Source organism: Grammomys surdaster, unplaced genomic scaffold (assembly GCF_004785775.1).
Source record: "Grammomys surdaster isolate TR1022 unplaced genomic scaffold, NIH_TR_1.0 125852, whole genome shotgun sequence".
In the NCBI taxonomy this organism is placed as follows: domain Eukaryota; kingdom Metazoa; phylum Chordata; class Mammalia; order Rodentia; family Muridae; genus Grammomys; species Grammomys surdaster.
This window is the reverse complement of record NW_021620678.1, coordinates 832983-852189: the sequence shown is the minus strand read 5'-3', so window position 1 is coordinate 852189 and position 19207 is coordinate 832983. Positions and strand designations below refer to the sequence as shown.

The 19207-nt window shown below is 44.0% G+C and overlaps 1 protein-coding gene across 2 annotated transcripts; it reads left to right on the top strand.

Moving 5' to 3' along the window:
• The first annotated feature begins 782 nt into the window (after positions 1-782).
• Ddx17 (DEAD-box helicase 17) lies at positions 783-17540 on the top strand. 2 transcript variants are annotated; one of them, XM_028789842.1, is made up of 13 exons: positions 783-1324; positions 4049-4199; positions 5139-5238; positions 6291-6424; positions 7050-7115; positions 8207-8348; positions 8689-8849; positions 8936-9108; positions 10103-10213; positions 10628-10689; positions 11487-11546; positions 15603-15839; positions 16811-17540. In XM_028789842.1, exons 1-13 carry the CDS (start codon positions 1275-1277, stop codon positions 17314-17316), a joined length of 1953 nt encoding a protein of 650 aa, XP_028645675.1. In that variant the 5' UTR covers positions 783-1274; the 3' UTR covers positions 17317-17540. The 2 variants fall into 2 exon arrangements, with proteins under 2 accessions (XP_028645675.1, XP_028645674.1); XM_028789841.1 differs by having other exon boundaries at positions 15603-15845.
• Positions 17541-19207: the final 1667 nt, after the last annotated feature.

Here is a 19207-nt window from a genome sequence, read left to right as displayed (position 1 = left end):
AGCAGTTTCACAATTTTGTAAAGCAAGTATGGCCAAGCTTGTGTGGCTTGGCAGTGTGCAGGGACGGCAAGCAAAATCATCATCATCATCATCATCATCATCATCATCATCGTCATCTAGGAGTTGGGTAGCACCCGTGGCCTAATCCAGCCTGCCTTCCCCGGACTGGATTTGCAAATCCTCGCCTGTAAAACCCACCGTTTCTGCAGTCGCGGACCCGTGTGAGGCACCGGATTTAATGGCGACTAAGGTCCAATGCGCCCACCTCAGAAAGGACTCTGGAAAGGTGTGGTCTCTGTGTGAGGTGTCAACTGTGGCCAAAGGAAAAGGTGACAACACTTTGTTCGGAAAATGAGACCTCAGTACGAACTGCGGGAAATACAGGAGAGCGACACGACGCACCTAACATGGCTGCGGCGCCAGCGCGGCGAAAAAGCAATGGGAAGGAAATGGCGCCAGGGCGTGTGGCCAGCTTGGGGCACACACGGCGTTGGGACGAGGGGCCAAGGCCAACCAAGAGGGCCTCAAGACTCTCCGGGTTCTACTGCCCAGACCCGGAAGCCTGACCAAGGCAACATGGAGTGCGTCTATTGTGTCTACACAAGGCCGGCCTCAAGTGCCATTTGAGCTCGGAATGCCGGGAATGGTCCATTCTCTAAACAGAATGCGCTACGAAGACTGCGCATCCTCGCAATAGTGGGCTGGCCAACGCTGCAAACAATGTTACGTCGTGCCGACGGCTCGCCCCACCCCCAGCCAACCTTCTAGAGCTGGCGGCGCGAGAACGCTACGCCGGTTGCGCATACTGCCTTATTTAGGTAGACCGACAACCGCACCCATCTCCGTCACCGACGTAAAACGATTCCTAGAATGTCAGTAGCGTCGCGCGGAGTTTCCAGACGCTGTTTACGTAGCGTCTCGGCCGTGCGTAGCGTTAAGTTGGAGCAGTCACAGCGGCCGCCGCCATTTTGTGCAGTTGCTGGGAAGGAAAGGAGACGCCTAAACCGTGGCACCGCCCGGTTTGAGCGTGACCAGACCTCCCAACTGTACTGACAACTCCGATTCTCTGAGTTTTGCTCCCGTCTCCGACGAGAGAGGCGGCGACGGTGGCGTCTGCGACGGGAGACAGCGCGTCGGAGCGAGACAGCGCCGCGCCTGCCGCCGCCCCAACAGCGGAGGCGCCGCCGCCATCGGTCATCACTAGACCAGAGCCGCAAGCCGTCCCGAGTTCGGTCATCCGTGCCCCGCTCCCAGATCTTTATCCGTTTGGGACCATGCGCGGAGGCGGCTTTGGGGATCGGGATCGTGACAGGGACCGTGGAGGGTAAGGGGGAGGTGCAGGCGGGGGGCGGGGTGGCCCGCAGAGCCCGAGGCTCGCGCCGTACAATGGCGGCGGTGCGCGGGCCTCAGGCTCGGGCGGGCACCTCTGCGTACCGCGGGCCTGGCTCGGAAGTGGCAGGCCAGCCCTGTGTCCTCTCTTGGCCCGCTCGCTGATCGTCTAATCCCTGAATGCCAGCCGCAGTCTCTGGGGGAGAATACGAATGCTCAAGTTTAATCTAGGAAAAGCTGACTTGAGAAGGTTTCCTTTCCGCTATGTCAGCTATCTCTCTTAGAGAAGGACTGGAGTCGGAAAGGCCTTTTTGAGTCTAAGCTAGATTTTACTCCCTTTCTGCCATATTTTGGTTAAGTGGAAGCAGATTGGAATGGGAAATGCTGGAGTTGCTTTCTAAAAGATCGAAGTTGGGAGAACCAGGAGGGCGGGTGACTTTTTTTTAATTGTCTTTTAAAGATCCTGTTGACTTTGAAGCCTAAGCGAGGAAGTTTTGTTTCTATATATTAATTAGTTAACGCAGGAAGCTTTTGGTGTTGTGTTGCTAGAGGAATTCTTGAATGTGTGCCCTTGAATCAATACATCAAAAAGCTTTATGCCAACATTGTTTCTGACACCTAGAGAATGGAAACAATTCAGGTCTAGATAAACTCTGGGCACTTTTTATTTGGATACAATGAAGACTCGCCTGGTTGCTGTGGCACATGGGCTCTGGGGGCAAGGATGAGACCCATAGCACATGCCAGTAATCCCAGCACTAGAGGCTGAGTCAGGCAAAGCTAGCCTGGGCTACACAGATCAAAACGAGAGAATGATCCACAAAGTTCAAAGTGGGGGCAGTGGTAGAAAGAAAAAGAAAATTCAGAGAGAATAAGCTTTGTAAAGGAATCTGAATTGTAGAAGCTTTATTTTCTCCTAGGTCATTAAGATTCCAGTAGTGTGGGATTATAGCAGGCACAGTGGCAATAACACATAGGAGGCACATTACCCTCATTTGAATTAGGCTTAAAACCTCTTCAAAATTGGATTTTGGCCATTCTTGTGAGGTGAAAGAAAACTGGCTATTTCTTGGAAGTGTTTCAGAATTGTATTAGTTGCTTCATTTGCTCGTGAAGTAGTCAAATAAGTATTGAGCTGAAAAGCCTGAGACTTTTTAAAGGTCTTGGTGGGTGTACTCAGTTTAATATTTTTCTTTCTAGTCGTGTTGGTTTAGCAGTGGTATTAATAAGTCACCCAAATTCTGCCTACTGAATGTAGATACCCAATGGATTCCAGTAAAATTTCTGGCCATAAATCATTGCTGGGTGGGCTTCTCTCAGTGCTGTGTAGCTTCATCTGCCCAGTTGCCTTGGAATGTGTCCTCACTGTTCCAGTGTCCCAAGTTCAGAATCATAGGTGTAGGCCACCACACCAGGCTCTTAACAGAGAGGATTATCTTGTGGGGTTCCTGCTACCTCTCCCAATATTGACAGTTCTTGAAATGAAATTCTTTAAAGTAACTACTACTGAATTTCCTCCAATTCTCTAGTGGTTTACAAGGAATAAGGAAATGAGATCTTGCAGGGCATGGTGGCTCATGCCTTTAATCCCAGCACTCTGGAAACTGGCAGAAAGAGAGGCCTCCAGCACAGCCAAGGCTATATATAGAGAAACCCTGTCTTGGAAAACAAAAGAAACAAGGAAGTGAGGTTGTTGGGTTTTTTTGTTTTTTGTTTTGCCCTGTACTTACATAGATTAAGACAAAGAGGTTCTATTAGGATCATTCTGGGAAAAGTAGTTTCAATTTCTTACATTTTAGGTTTGGTAAGTGGCCATATCTGTATTGTTTAGCTTACCTGTTTGTTGTAAAGGGTATCCAAAAGACAAGACTTAATTTAAATCTGTTTGAAGGGGTTTGTTTTGACCCTAGTTCTCATAGATTAGACTGGCCTTGAACTCTGACCTTGCCCCAGGCTTTCAAGTGCTACTTAGCCTGTTCAATTTAATACCTTGTCTAGCTTTGAATCTTATTAAAAACCAAAACAGACAACCATAACTTGCATTGATTTTTGTTGTTGTTGTTGTTGTTTGGTTTTCTCTCTGTAACTAAAGGGTATTATTTGACCCTAGTGTGGTGACTCACATTTATAATCCCAGTGTTTAGGAGGCTGAGGCAGGAAGATTGCGTTTGAGGGTGGAGTACAGGATGAATGAGGAGCTGCCTCAGAATAGGAATAGTGGTACTATTTTGGGAGGAAAGGGGAGATATAAAGTAAAACATGTAAATGTAAAATAAAGATGAAGGCTAGAGAGGAAAGGATTACAACTCTTTATTCTGGTTTATTTATTTATTCTTTAGTGTAAATTGAACACCAGACCTTGCTCCCCTAGTAGTTTCCCTTTGTAGATTAGCAGAGAAGTTCTTCCCCCAACATAAGTGGGGAAATTGGCCAAAAAGCTGTTGTAAATTTGAAGGACTTGCTTGAAGTACATTTTTCTCCCTGCCTACAGTCTTGCTTTTGCAGTTTAAAAGAGTACCACTTCCCTGCAAGAACAGAGACCATTAGTTTTTATTCTATCCAGAATCTCTAGTGCCAGTTGAAACTACGCTTAGTATGAAGTTGTTATCAGTAACTGTCAGAGAGCTAAAATAGGTGGAAAACTGAGGTGCTAGGAGGTCTGCTCCTTTCCTATCACAGGAGATGGGTATAATGAATCTACATTTTCTGGTGTCTTTAGGTTTGGAGCAAGAGGTGGTAGTGGGCTTCCCCCGAAGAAGTTTGGTAATCCTGGGGAGCGCTTGCGAAAAAAGAAGTGGGATTTGAGTGAACTCCCTAAGTTTGAGAAGAATTTTTATGTCGAACATCCAGAAGTAGCAAGACTGACTCCGGTAAGAAAGGAGGGTGTGAATGAATGTTTAAATACAGGGTAATGATCTGAAGTGTTGTTTTATATTTGATTCTATATTATGGCAGATCTTTTTAATGTGTTGTGGTTTTGTTTTTGTGGGGGGGTATTTTGTTTGTTTTTTGAGACAGGGTTTTTCTGTGTAGTCCTTTGATGTCCTGGAACTCATTTTGTAGACCAAGCTGGCCTCAAGCTCAGAGATCCACCTGCCTCTGCCTCCCAGGTGCTGGGATTAAAGTCGTGCGCCACCACCACCCGGCTGTGTTTCAATTTTTATGTGATACGATTATTCTGTTTGTAGAATGATCTCACTGTGTAGTTCCAGGCAGGAACTACACAGTGCTGTCCTGCTACTTTAGCTCCTGGACTGCCAGGGTTATGGGCATGGGAAGCCACACCTTGTGATCTTTTCTTCATGATCAAACTCTGAGCATTGTCCATGAAGACAGGTGCTCAACTATTGAACTAATTTTCTTTTAGCAGTGCTGCACTCAAACCTAGCACCATATGCATGTAAAATTTAAACTACCATTAAGCTACATGCTTATAAAATTAACTTTATATTGTATATTTGTGTGCTTTTAACCACCTGATGGTGTATTTTATCCAGAAGATTTGCTTATCTGGAAAAATTATATAGTAGAAAGAGCATTTGGGCCCCAGTTCTGTTTGTTGTAGACTGTCTCACTATGTAACCCTGGCTGGTCTGGAACTTTTGTTCCAGGTTAGGTTTGATCCTTCTACCTGCTTTGCAGGGTGACAAAGCACCACCTAGCCTGGCTAGGAATTACTTGAGGGTTTTCTTCTCTTACTTATGTGCTTCACAAACTTGGATTCGTGGAAAAAACATTAGCATATATCATTGTGATTATAATAAAGCTTCTAAATTGAGAACTTACTGTCTGATTCTCTGTCCCCACAGTATGAGGTTGATGAGCTACGTCGGAAGAAAGAGATTACAGTGAGGGGGGGAGATGTTTGTCCAAAACCTGTCTTTGCCTTCCATCATGCTAATTTTCCACGTAAGTGTTCTTTTATTCTGCACTAAGGAGGGTGCTTAAAGATTTTGAAAGGCTTAAAGACAAATAGAAACTTTTGTATAGAAGTTATAGCAGTCAGGTGGTGGTGGCGCACGCCTTAGATCCCAGCACTCGGGAGGCAGAGGCAGGCAGATTTCTGAGTTCCAGGACAGCTAGGGCTACACAGAGAACAGAGTCTAAAAAAAAAAAAACAAAAAGAAGGAAAAGATAATAATTTAGATGGGCCAATCAGATATCAGATGAATAAGAGTGTTTGGACTATTGAGTTCAAATTTTGGAAACCAATAAACATGAAAGGAGGACATAGATCCATGTTGGCATACACCCAAAATAATAGTTAAAAAAAAAAACAAACTTAAGTTTTAAGATAAAGCCTCACTATATAGATTAGACTGGCCTAGAGCTCAAAGATCCACCTGCCTCTTCATCCTAAGTGCTGGGATTAAAGTCCTGTGCCACCATACCTGACTTTAAATAGTAATTTTCTGTATTTCCAATTTTTTAGAATGGTGATTAATTACTAGTATTGATAAATACGTTGCACAAATTTTTGTGGTTTGAAAGATTATTAGTATGGAGTGAGATTCCTGGAGAGTCCAGAAGGCATCAGAATGGCTGAAGTTGGAATTCCAGGCAGTTGTTAGTCTTATGTGAATCCTGGGAACCAAACTTGGGTTCTCTGCAAGAGCAACAAGTGCTCTTAGCAGCTGAACTATCTCCTCAGCCTCTGCTTTGTTTTTAATGCCAAAACTTGCACTAGTATTTTGCCCCTGCATTTTATACGATAGCAGAGCATTGCTTCTAGGATGTAGTAGGAACTTTGGGGACAGTAGATGTGCTTTGAGCTGGTGCCGTTAGGTGTGTTAGGATAGTGTTGGGTACTGTTGAGCTGGCCAGAGATCAGGTTTAAAGTTCTTGGAAAGTAATAAAGCAAGTCTTAAAAAGTAGCAGTTACTGATGGGAAGACTTACCTTTGCTTCTTATATACCCTGAGTTCTACTAGTAAAGGTAGTAATGCGTTTGCTTTCTTACAGAGTATGTAATGGATGTGCTGATGGATCAGCACTTTACAGAACCAACTCCCATTCAGTGCCAGGGATTTCCTTTGGCTCTTAGTGGCAGGGATATGGTTGGCATTGCACAGACTGGCTCTGGAAAGACATTGGCGGTAGGTACCAAGTTTTTGACATAGTGGTAACTTATTTTGTTATCCTAGTTGGCTTACATTTTCTTAGTTGTTCTTGGGGTTTTTCTTTTTTCTTGTTGTGGTTGGTTGGTTGGTTGATTGGTTGATTGATTGGTTGTGTTTTCCTAAGACAGGGTTTCTCTGTATAGTTCTGGCTATTATTGCTCTGTATACCGGGGTAGCCTTGAGCTCAGAACCACCTACCTCTGCCCCCTTCCAAGTGCTGGGATTAAAGGCATGCCACCATATTACCTCAAATTTCCTTAGTTCTTAAACAGTTAAAGTACTGTGTACACACAGGGCATGGTGGGACCTACTTTTTTAATCCTAGCACTAGGAAGGCAGAGGCAGGTGGATGGTTCTCTAGGGCGAGCTTGGTCTATGTAGTGAGTTCCAGGATAGCCAGAGAGAGCTACATAGTGAAACACTATCTCCAAAGAAAAAACAAAAGAGTTTCAGCTATATACTTATATTGTACATTGAGTGTGGTACGTGTTCTGTTTTTTTCCTCTTTTCCATTAGAGCATTGTTAGTGATTGATTAACTTGCACCAGTTAGGCTAATGACCTAAATTTGTATGACATTGTTGATTCTCATTCCTCTCCAGTATTTGCTGCCTGCTATTGTTCATATAAACCACCAGCCATACTTGGAAAGAGGAGATGGTCCAATTGTAAGTGTGTTACCATTTGTAATTTTCAGAATAACTATTTTGAATGTTGGTTGAATTTTAGGCACTGTGCCCAATTTAATTATTTTTTTTATGAATCATCTCTCTGGCCCCTGCCCTTATTCAATTCTCAACCCTTTTCTCCATATGTAGAGGTGGTACTGACCTGTCTTATTTGGAATTAAATGACTTGCCCAAAGTTGCATAGCAATACAATACGGATTTGAGGCGTTCTTCCTCTTCTCTGTTTGTGATCTGATTTATGCTTTGTGTGTGCTGGACAGTAATCCCACCACTGAGCTCCAGTCTCTGAACTGACTGAGCCTGGTCTTTGAACCAGTTTCTGCAGCAAATATAAGTGCAGTTCTTTGGGGGTTTATTTTTTGGTACTGGGAGGTGGTTGAATTTAGGGGCTGATGCATGCTAGGTAAGTATTCAACCACTGGATTATTTGTCCCTCAAGCACAATTCTAAATTATTCACTTTTATTAGGTTTACTTATTTTTCTGAAGGGAGTGAGTACGTGCCACTTTATTTTGTAGAAGTCAGGGGATAACTTGTAAGGGTCAGTTCTTTCCACATGTGGGTCTCATGATCAGGTTGCCAAATTCAGGGGATTGGAGATTGACAGGCCAGAATCTCTATAAGTCTTTTTTTCTTTCTTTCTATTTTAAAAGTGTGTACAAGGTGTAAATCAATCTTAAGTGGGTCAGGTGGGGAAGTGCTAATGTCCTTCCCATTTCTGAATAGTAAATGTTTTCTCATGAGCCAGTGTCCTCCACGTCTCAATACTAAAAGATAATAAGGGGAAATTAGACTACCTTTTGATTCTTTTTTTTTGTTTTTTTGTTGTTTTGGTTTTTTTGGTTTTTCGAGACAGGGTTTCTCTGTGTAGCCCTGGCTGTCCTGGAACTCACTCTGTAGACCAGGCTGGCCTCGAACTCAGAAATCCGCCTGCCTCTGCCTCCCAAGTGCTGGGATTAAAGGCGTGCGCCACCACTGCCCAGCTACCTTTTGATTCTTAAGGTGGTTGGGATTTGGGGTTTTGTTAACGTTCGGGTGGCTGTTACTTCCCTTCTCCCCTTTTATTTCAGTGTCTAGTGCTTGCTCCTACGAGAGAGCTTGCTCAGCAGGTACAGCAGGTGGCTGACGATTATGGAAAATGTTCTCGGTTGAAGAGCACGTGCATCTACGGAGGGGCTCCTAAAGGTCCCCAGATTCGAGACTTGGAAAGAGGTAAAGAAAATGTTCATGCTTGCCAATTTCTACAAATGAAAATGAGCATTGGGTTCTTGTGAGAAAATTTAATTTTCAATAGTATAGAAATTCTTGGGATTGTGTTTCTATTAGATATTTTGTTGGGGGAAATTTGTGACTAGAGACTTAATCTACTGTTCGTGACCTTCTCCTTACATGGTGCTCTTTGGATACTTGTAAGTTTAGCAATTGCTGTAACATTGAATGCAGCTACTAAGCCTGGGGCCTCCTAGTTACTGTGTGCTGAGGTTTAGATTTTGTATAACTAAGAAAGAGCTCTTCATGGACTAGAGTTTTTGTTGTTATTGTTGCTTTATAGGTGTTGAGATTTGCATAGCCACTCCTGGGCGCCTAATAGATTTTCTGGAGTCAGGAAAGACAAACCTTCGACGATGTACTTACCTTGTATTGGATGAGGCTGACCGGATGCTTGATATGGGCTTTGAGCCCCAGATCCGTAAAATTGTTGATCAAATCAGGGTTTGTAAACCTGATCACTATATTTATACTTCTTTGTTCCTTAATATAGTTCTTTAATCTAAAGGAAAGCCTTCATTTCTTGATAGCCTGACCGGCAGACACTTATGTGGAGTGCAACCTGGCCAAAGGAAGTAAGGCAGCTTGCAGAAGATTTCCTGCGTGACTACACCCAGATCAATGTGGGCAACCTGGAGCTGAGTGCCAACCACAACATCCTGCAGATTGTGGATGTCTGTATGGAGAGTGAGAAAGATCACAAGTATGGAAAGAGACTCCATAGCATATCATACTATAATTATTATGTGATACACTAACTAATATTAAGTTTGTTATATTTGAGACAGGGCTATACTAGGTATCCTATGGTTGTCCTCAAACTCATGACCTCCTTTCCTCAGCCTCTCAAGTGCTAGGATGGCAGTTGTATTTCAGTAGCTGAGAAAGCCAGCATTACTTATTTATTTAGAAGGTTGAAAACACTGGGTCATAAACTGGAGCATTGTCTTTGTTGATCTTGGATCCTTGCGTTTGCATCAGGCCTTTTTAATGCTAGTGGTATAGTTTTCAGGCAGGCTTAAGATTGACCTCTTATTGCCTCCATTTCACGTTTCTGAGAAATGAGTAATAGCAAGTATATCAGATCTGCTTTGACTCTAGTATGGATTAGTTGGAATTAAATTGTATTGATTTACTTGAGACAGGATCTCTGTAGCCTTGGCAGGCCTAGAGCTTTCAGTGTACCAGAAGGCAACTTTGAATCCCCACCCTCACCCTGTGCTGAGATTTTAGGCTTATGCCACCAGACTTGGTTTGTATGTTGCTGGGGATTGAACCTAGGCCATTATGCATGCTAGACAAGTACTGTGACCACAGCCTGAATTAGTTTTTGTTGTTTGTTTTCCTGTACTGTGCCCATAAAAGGAATACAAGAATTCAAGATTCCCTGGAGCTGGAATTAGAGGTGGCTGTAAGCCATTCAGTTGATTCCCAGCACTCTAGAGGCAGGCAATTCAAGGGCAGCCAGGGCTACCTTGAAAAACAAACAAAAGTTTAGGGTCTTTTCTCCCCTTTTTGGAGTAGAAGATTCTTGTTATGTAACTAAGGTTGATCTTGAACTCACCATCCTGCTTGAGCCTCCCAAGTGATACTGGGATTATAGACATATGCCATCAGGCACATGCTTCAGTGTGTGGCGTGGGAGTGAATTATCATCTCTGTGGTTGATGGAAGATCTTTGTTGGTGATCTTTTCAGATTGATCCAGCTGATGGAGGAAATCATGGCAGAAAAGGAAAATAAGACTATAATATTTGTGGAGACAAAGAGGCGCTGTGATGACCTCACTCGAAGGATGCGCAGAGACGGGTGAGTGTAGCATCTAGATAGCGTTATGCCAGCAGTTCTCAACCTATAGGTCATGATCCCTTAGGTGTGGGGAAGGTTGAAAGACCCTCTCACAGAGGTCGACTATCCTGCATATCAGATATTTACAGTTTATAATAGTAACAAAATTACAGTTAATGATGTAGCAGTGAAATAATTGTATGGTGGGGGGGGGGGTCCCCACCGCATGAGGAACTGTATTAAAGGGTAGCAGCATTAGGAAGGCTGAGAACCCCTGCTATGCTCAGGCAGTTCCCACGTAACTGTTGTGTGGGTATATTTTACCCTGATGGATAATTGTGTGCATGTGTAAATGGACACAGACTTCTATTTTGTTTCTTAAAGAGCTAATATTTCTTTTGTAAAGATCTCTAATATATACTATTCTTCTAATAGTTGGCCAGCCATGTGTATCCATGGAGACAAGAGTCAACCAGAAAGAGATTGGGTACTTAATGGTAAGAACAAAACTGAGCCTTTTTTTTTTTTTTTTTTTTTTTTTTTTTGAGGTAGGATTTTACTGTATGGATCAGGAGGCCTTGAACTCAGAGAAATCCACCTGCCTCTGCCTCCTAAGTGTTAATCTGGGAATATAAGTTTATGCTACTATGCCTAACGCAATAAAAGTTTTTGGCAGCTGTCATCTTAGCCACTGCGTGTGCGCCTCCCCCCAACCAATTTATAAGGGACCAGATAATAGATTAGTCTTTTCAAATGAAAGCAGCTGTAGAGATGGCTCAACCATAAGAGCATGTGCTGCTCTTTCAAGGCCCCATCACCTGTGTTGGTGGCTTACAACTGCCTCTAATTGTACCTCCAAGGGGATTGATTCTATGCCTGTGGACTCTGGGTACCTATGTTCAACATGATCAGGCACACATAAACACAAAATTGTATTTATTTGTTTTTGAGACAGTCTTACTTTGTACCCTTGACTGTCCTGGAGCTCACTCAGTAGACCAGGCCAGCCTTGATTCACAGATCTGACTGCCTCTGCTTGCCTCTGCCTCCTGAGTGCTAGAATCAAAGGCGTGCACTACTACTGCCCAGCCACACAGTTTTTTAGAAATGTTTAAAATACTTTTTTTTTCCATTAAAGTGGGTGTGGTGTATGATCTATCAAGGTACAAAGCCAGTGTTATGAAAGGTGTGTGTCTTGGGTGGGTGGGGAGATAATTTTTCTTCAGTCCATGTCATTTACAGATGTTCTTTAGCCTCAGTTCCCTAACTTGGCTTGTTTTTGTTTTTCTTCCAGAGTTCCGATCTGGAAAGGCTCCTATCCTCATTGCCACGGATGTGGCCTCCCGAGGGCTAGGTTTGTATAGATAGGTGGCTCTATCGGTGCTTTGTGTATCTTTTGGTTTAAAAAATTTTTTTTGTCATGTCAGATTTACAATTGTATGTATATGAGTTTACTCAAAAGAGAGTATAAGTGTGATTTTTCCCTCCCTGTAACTTTCTTTTAACCTTCGTCGGGGTTTTATTATTATTATTTTGGGTTTTCTGTGGTTCCCACCCCCTTTATTTTCAGAGTTCTGTCTGGCTCCTAGCAGGATTCGGTCTGTAGCAAGGCTTAGGTGTGACTATTAAATGATCGTTTTCTGGCTAGATAGAAGGAGCCTAATCAGAACTAGCTATTAAGCGCTGGTGTCTATAGTGTTTCCCTTAGTTTGTTTACTATAGCAACAAAGAGGCTGCTTCCATGACCGTTTACTCAGAGGGGTTTGGTTGCTCTCTATAGAATGTCGGTCTTCAGTATTACTTCAGCAATGGGATTGGCAATTACCCCTCCCTTTACCCATCCCTTGGCCATAGACATGTTGTCCAGTATAAGAACTTGATCTGAAGATACTCTTCTGAAGCTTTCAACTCTTGCTTTCAAATACAGCCTGTGATATTTTGGCTTCTTATGAACTGAACTAGTCTGACCCAGAATGTTTACATTTATAAGGATTATGTTAGCTGGGTGTGGTAATAGACACCTTTGATCCCGACACTTAGGAGACAGAGTCACGGTTTCTTTAGTTTGAGGCAGACCTGGTGTGCATAATGCGTTGTAGACCATCCAGGGCTATGTTTAAGACTCTGTCTCCAGAACAGGGTTTCTTCCAGCTAGGCACGGTAGTATATGCCTATAAACTCCAGCACTTGGAAACCTTAGGCAAGAGATTCATTAGTTTGAGGGCAACCTAGGTAATATATATAGCAAGGTCTTGTTTTAGAGAGTTGGGATCATTTCTGTTGGGGGGAAACCATTATTGACATGTTTAATTTCCTGTTGAGTAAGGTGAGAAGTACCAAGTTTCCCCATGCAATTTAACATAGAAATGATAAGTATTGAAATGAATTCAGCAGTGATGGAGCCTTTTTATCCATTCGACTTAACTCCTCCTTCAGAGGTAGTGACCTGCAGCCATGGTGGAAAGTTGTCTCTTCCTTCTGAGGTCATCTCTGGGTCTATGCCCTTAGAACTGGGGCCTGGGAGAGGAGGCAGAAGCCTGAAAGCAATTTACATTAAAGCTTTCAGTAATGGTGGTTTTTAAAACAGGCTTGCTATGTGCTGGTAGCTTCTTTGTGCATCTTGCCTAGACAATTAAAAATTTGTTCTGCCCTTTTGCATATTTTAAACAAAATCAATTGGCTACCGTTAGAATAACTTAGACTCTTCATCCCACCCTCCCTCATTCAAGTGAGGGGAGAGGGAAGGTGCCTGAGTCTGTTTCTTGTTACTCAACATCAGTGCTTGTTTTGGGCCCCTTTGTTTGCTGCCTTGTAAAAATCAAAAGGAGGGGGAAAACCCACCACAATGGCAGAATTCTGACCAAGGTCCGACAAGATCCTGGAAAGTGAAGGCTTCTACCTCATAGACAGGGGTGCTATTTTCAGCTGAGTCACCAGGCCTTTTTTCCCTTCTGTGGAGCGATGGTCTCTTAACTGATCCCTTCAGGTAAGTTCCTTGACTCCCTTAGTTCATAGCAGTCATCTTCAGGTGACCACTGGTCCCTTTCCACTGGGATATTTTTTATTTTGCTTTTTTTTCTTTTTTTTCTTTTGCTTTTTTTTCTTTTTTTTGTTTAAACTACACACTGTTGAACTAAAAGTATTGAATTTATTTCATTTTGTTTTTTAACAGAAGCTTTGATACCAACTGCAGATCACTCAGTACATGGCTGAGGCAAATCTCCATTGGCCCGAAGCCACTCTAGATGAGCCTGCTGGCTAGCTAGTTCTAGACTCTCCCAATTAGTGAGTGGAGTTTCAGGCCGTGGCATAGGGCTTTCCAAACCACATGTTCTCCCAGGCCAGTGGCCAAAACATGTAACTTTCCATTTCTTACCCTGCTACAGCCTCGTCTATAAAGACAGCAAGATAATAATGTGGCAGTGCACCAGTAACCTCAGGGCAGCCTGGGCTGGAGAAACCTGATTCTAGGCTTGCTCTTAGGTGGCCTTCAGTCAGCTGTGCACACACAGGATACCCTTCTAGCATGAAGAACTTTTGCACCGTGTCCACCCCTTATTGAGCCCCTCCAGAAGTACTCCCAGCTGTTAGCATCTGAAGCCCCAGTGCTTGCTGCTTGGAGAGCACAGTTCTGTGTGTCCGGTGCAGTAATTCAGCGTGCTCTGTTCCCCATGGTCACTCAGTGGGAGTGACTAAGGAGCATTATTCAAGCTCTGAAGAAGTGCTCATGGAGTCAACCCCGCCCTGCCCACCCTTCCGTCCTTGCCCTGTTAGATTTTTTTCTTTGTGGCATCAACGACCCAAGCCGGAGACTCAAGCTGCCCCCTGTGATAAGTGCCTTCTCGTCTTTCTGGTGTGATTCAGGACTTTAGGGGTCAGTAAAGACTGAGGAGCCTTTATTGTAATAAGAAACAGACAGAATGCCCCTACTTCACATGCCCCTAACAAGAGCTGATTTTTTTTTTTAAATCATCTCCCCTTTCCCCTGAAATTAATCCAGTCTGGGCAATAGATGCAGTCTGACCCTTTGGATGTAACTTTTTTTTTTTTTTAATTTTTCTACAAACACCCCAATTACCTTGGGGAGGCGTTGGAGGACCTGAAATTTTTACCTGAACCCAGGTTCTCCGGCGCTTGGCAACCAAATGGGGCTACAGAGAAGCATCTAAGCCAGTTCACAGAGCGAGCGTGTGTGGGGACTTCTCACTGCCACGGACCCTTGATGCATGCTCCCCGCGCTCCAGTGGTCCCGTGTCAGAAGGCGGAGTTTTCGAAAGGAGGCCGCCAAATATAAAAGGCAAAGAGACGGGATCGGCTGCAGCGGTTTCCCAAAGGAGGAGGGAGTGTGCATCGGTCTGGTAACAAACAGAGAATGTTTTTTAATTATTTCTATCACAGAAATCTGTGTTTTATCTAGGATATTTTTGGAATATTCTTTGTAAAATGCAGATTTTTTTCCACCAAAAACTAGGATTCTGTTATTAAATTTGCTTGTTAAGTAGGTTAGAAAAATACATTTAGCTGAAAGCATTACACTAACATTTGCATACTTTTAAGTTTTAGGGGGTTACTCAGCCCAATTCCTAGCCATGTACAGAATATTAAATGTGTGTCTCAAGGTTTCATGGTCTTCCCCACATTCTTTGGCTATTGAATTTTCAGGTCACATACTCAATCTGATTGTTGATACAAGTACTAAGTTTGGAATAACCTTGAGTTGAGTGGAAAAAAACCTCATTTGAGAAGCTGGGCTTGGCAGTAGAGTGAAATTTTAGTGTAATGTGTTCTTTTGATTGAAAAGGGAAAGATAATCTGGGTGTTTACACAAAGGAAAATAGGTGTGTATTTTGGCTTTGGTTTGCTTTTTAAATACAAGAGCAAGATAGAACCTAACTGTTGAGTCTGAGGATGTAGTGAGTAGATGAAGTACCTTCCCGTGTTGCTCTGTGACTGGTCTGAAGGTAAGTTGGTTGTATTGTTGGTAGACTGTGCCAGGCTTCTCCCAACAGAGTAGAAGTGATTGGCCCTGCACTTTAATAGTGGTTTTGATTGAGTTCTTACCCAGCTTTGAAGGGGGCGGTACTAGAATGTGACAGTCTGAATTCTGGTCTTAGTGTAGCTCCTGTCAGCATACCGTTACAGAAAAGGCAGGAGTTGGGGTGTTGGAACGGAGCTCCTGTAGGATAATAAATAGCAAATGAAGATGCAGTGCCGTGTGTCTGGAGTGGCACTGCTCCTCTTTTACTCTGTTGGGATGAGCCTTGTTTTGTACCTACTCAGGGTGCTTACTAACTTCATCTTCTCCCCTCTTGCTGTCACCTGCGTTCGTGCTTCCCACCTCTTGGCATGTCTTTACCTTCTCTTTCTCTGCCACATCAACCTACACAACGTCTCCTCATTGACGTGGAAGATGTGGAAGACGTCAAGTTTGTCATCAACTACGATTATCCAAACAGCTCAGAAGATTATGTTCACCGTATTGGCCGAACGGCCCGCAGCACCAACAAGGGCACTGCCTATACTTTCTTTACCCCGGGCAACCTGAAGCAGGCTAGAGAGCTGATCAAAGTATTGGAAGAGGCCAATCAGGCCATCAATCCAAAATTGATGCAGCTTGTGGACCACAGAGGTGGCGGCGGAGGAGGGGGTAAGGGTAAGTCCTGGAATTTTCCAGGTACTGCCAAGGCCATGTAACACTAGTTGTGCCATGTTCTCTGCTGGTTTTTCTTTGTTGGTGAGTTTTTAGTTTTCCTCTTTGTTTTGATATGGGAAGGAGCTGGAGAGAACTTTGTGGCTTTGTGTGACCTCACTTAAAGTTAGAAAGCAAGTTTAGTTGTGCTACTGTTACAGCCTAGTATTTTGTAGTTGAGAATTTAAGGCAGAGATTCTCTGGGTAGCCTTGGCTGTTCTGGAACTCACTGTTTAGACCAGGCTCTTCTCAAAGTCGTAGATCTACCTTCCTCTGCCTCCCCACTGCTGGCAAGGGCACCACTGTCCAGCCAAGCCTGGGTTTCATTTGTTTGTTTGTTTGTTTGTTTGTTTTATGCGTGAGTACTCTACCTGCATGTACACCTGCGTGCCAGAAGAGGGCACCAGATCCCACTACAGATGGTTGTGAGCCACCATATGGTTGCTGGGAATTGAACTCAGGACCTCTGGAAGAGCAGTCAGTTCTTTACTGAGCCGTCTCTCCAGCACCAAGCCTTTGTTTTTTTAACACATGGAGGTAAGGCTAGGTATGTTATCTTTTGGGGACAGCTTGAGCTTCATAGCTTGACTCTGTCTCTTCAAATTTAACATATATAGCTAAACTGGTTTTCCCTCTTGATAACCTTTGGAGAATGTGGTAATTTTGCCTGATTTCATAGCATAGTATTAACTGAGGCATACAGTTGATCTGCGGCTGTGAGGTACGCTCAAGTCTACGCTCCTGGCTGCCTAGTTTGGTATGTTAAGTTTGTTTTTGTTATCCTCAAGAAGACTCTAAAAGGCACCAAGTTGAGTGAAATATTAACTTAAGAGACTAGCATTACAGAGGAAGGAGATGTGTTGAATATTTCTGTGCCCTTTTATGTTCAGTTTGTTTGGATCACATATTTGGCATTTTCTGCCCACCAGGAGGCCGCTCACGATACCGGACTACTTCTTCTGCCAACAATCCCAATCTGATGTATCAGGATGAGTGTGACCGGAGGCTTCGAGGGGTCAAGGATGGTGGCCGGAGAGATTCTACAAGCTACAGGGATCGGAGTGAAACCGATAGAGCCAGTTATGCTAATGGCAGTGGCTATGGAAGCCCGAATTCTGCCTTTGGGGCACAAGCAGGCCAATACACCTATGCTCAAGGCACCTATGGGGCAGCTGCTTATGGCACCAGTGGCTACACGGCCCAGGAGTATGCTGCTGGCACTTACGGGGCTAGCAGCACCACCTCAACTGGGAGGAGCTCCCAGAGCTCTAGCCAACAGTTTAGCGGGATAGGTCGATCTGGGCAGCAGCCACAGCCATTGATGTCACAGCAGTTTGCACAGCCTCCAGGAGCTACCAATATGATAGGCTACATGGGGCAGACTGCTTACCAGTACCCTCCCCCCCCTCCTCCTCCTCCGCCATCTCGTAAATGAAACTGCTTGGCGGCAGTGACTCGTGCAGATGAATTACATCTAAAGGAACACTGGCTTTTACCCTTCTAGACCTTTTCATTTTTGTTTTTTCTTTTCCCAGCCATTATGGTTTATCTTTTTTTTAATGCAGATAGTTAAAAATTCACTGCCAGGTTTCTTCTGCCCACCCAAGAGATCCAGTCTATAATTACAGGTTTTGTAAGAAGATACATATGTACACGTAACTGACTGGAAAAGATTAATTTCTTTCCCCAACTTAATGCATGTTGAGGATATTGAGCTATTTTTCATCTTAAAGGTATTAGGCGCTTTTTTTTTGGAGCCTATTTATCTTTGGGAGGGTGGGTGGGGAAGAGTGGACTACTCTGCAGGAGATGGCGTCTGTCTTAGACTGTTCTCCTTATTGGGAGGAGCCAAGAGGGATTTCCATGCACACTGCCCATGGTGGGTTTTAAGTTACTGAAGTCAGATTACTCAGGCCTGATGAATTTTTAAGACTGCTTTGCCAGTCATTTGGCTGATGGCTTATTATGTGCATTCAGTAGTTAAAAAACTCCTAATTGGTTTTGTCGTCACCCCACCCTACCCCACCCCCACTTTTTCCTGCAGATATTAAATATTAACCAGGTTAGTGTTGAGTTAGAAATTACATTTCTGAGTTCAAGCGTTGTCTTTTTAAGTTTAAAAAACTATAAAGCATTGTTTTTACTAGGTAGACTGGCATCTGGGTAGAGGCTGCCTGTTTTTTTTTTCCCCCATATAACCAGGGGCCATCTGAAAGTCATTTTTCTAGCCAGATAAGCCACTATCAGCGGGAAGCATCAGTGCTAAGCAGATACTTCCTGAGCAGCATTTAGAAAGCACCTTTAGAAATGATGGACTGCAAGTGGGCAGATCTTCCTCTTACACGCAGTATTCTTAGAATAGGAGTGACTACGTGGACTGCTCTGCCCACTTGGCCAGGCTCTCCTGAGCAGGACTGCTGAAGAGCTAGTCTCCTCGCAGCCTCTTCTCTGAGGTGCTTTGTAGCAGCTGGAGGTACTTGTCCTGGGCTTGTCTTGGCTCAGTTTTTCCCAGGTAGGTAGTGCTCACAGAGGACTGAAGCCCAGGCTCACTTGACTGACTTTACTCTGGAGTGTGAAGGGAAGGGTGACCTTGTCTCATCCCTTTATTAAACGCTTTCTTCTGGAACTTGGAAGAGCAGCAGATGAAGTTGGAAAGAAAATTCTGCTCTTACATCACCTAAACAGGACGGGAGAGTAGATGGCTCTAGTGGAGGATAGTGGTGGGGCTTGTGTGTAGCTGTTACCTGTGGTGTTTGTTCTCAGTGCAGTTAAAGGGAGGAGGCTCCACTGCATTCCTGTCTGTGCCCTGAGGGTGCTCACTCCTTTATAAAGTAACAGTCAATTGAGATTTCGTTCAGGAAGAGGAAGGGGATGGTTTGAAGGACTCAGAAAATAGGACTCAGTGTGTAACGTAACAGGTAGGTTGTCCACACATGCCGAGTATCCGCGTGTGGATGCACGCTTGGCATTCTTTTGTTTTCCTTACCGTTTTACAGACTATGAAGCCGAGGGGGATGGAGGGCACAGATGTGTAGCAACTCTTCTCTGTGCTCTGAAACCAAAGTGTGTCCTGTCTGTCTCTCACCCTGCCAAAAGGAAGTGTCTAATCACTGACACTGGCCAGCCTGTTACAGATACTTTCTACAACCAAATTCAGATCTATTTTTTATTAAGCATCATACCATGGGCTGTCCTGTGCTACTGTAGCTCTTCAAAACACCCCTTCTATTACCGCCTCCAGGAATGGCCAGGTTGCTTACCTCCCCCCCCCCTCCAGCAGAGGCATAATCCAGATAAATAGCAGATTTCATATTTCATAAGCTCTT

Coding starts and splice junctions, on each gene's coding strand:
- Ddx17 (XM_028789841.1), top strand. CDS start 1,275: ATGCGCGGAGGCGGCTTTGGGGATCGGGATCGTGACAGGGACCGTGGA. Junction 7,116..8,206: donor AAAGAGGAGATGGTCCAATT/GTAAGTGTGTTA, acceptor CTTTTATTTCAG/TGTCTAGTGCTTGCTCCTAC. Junction 10,214..10,627: donor CGAAGGATGCGCAGAGACGG/GTGAGTGTAGCA, acceptor TTCTTCTAATAG/TTGGCCAGCCATGTGTATCC.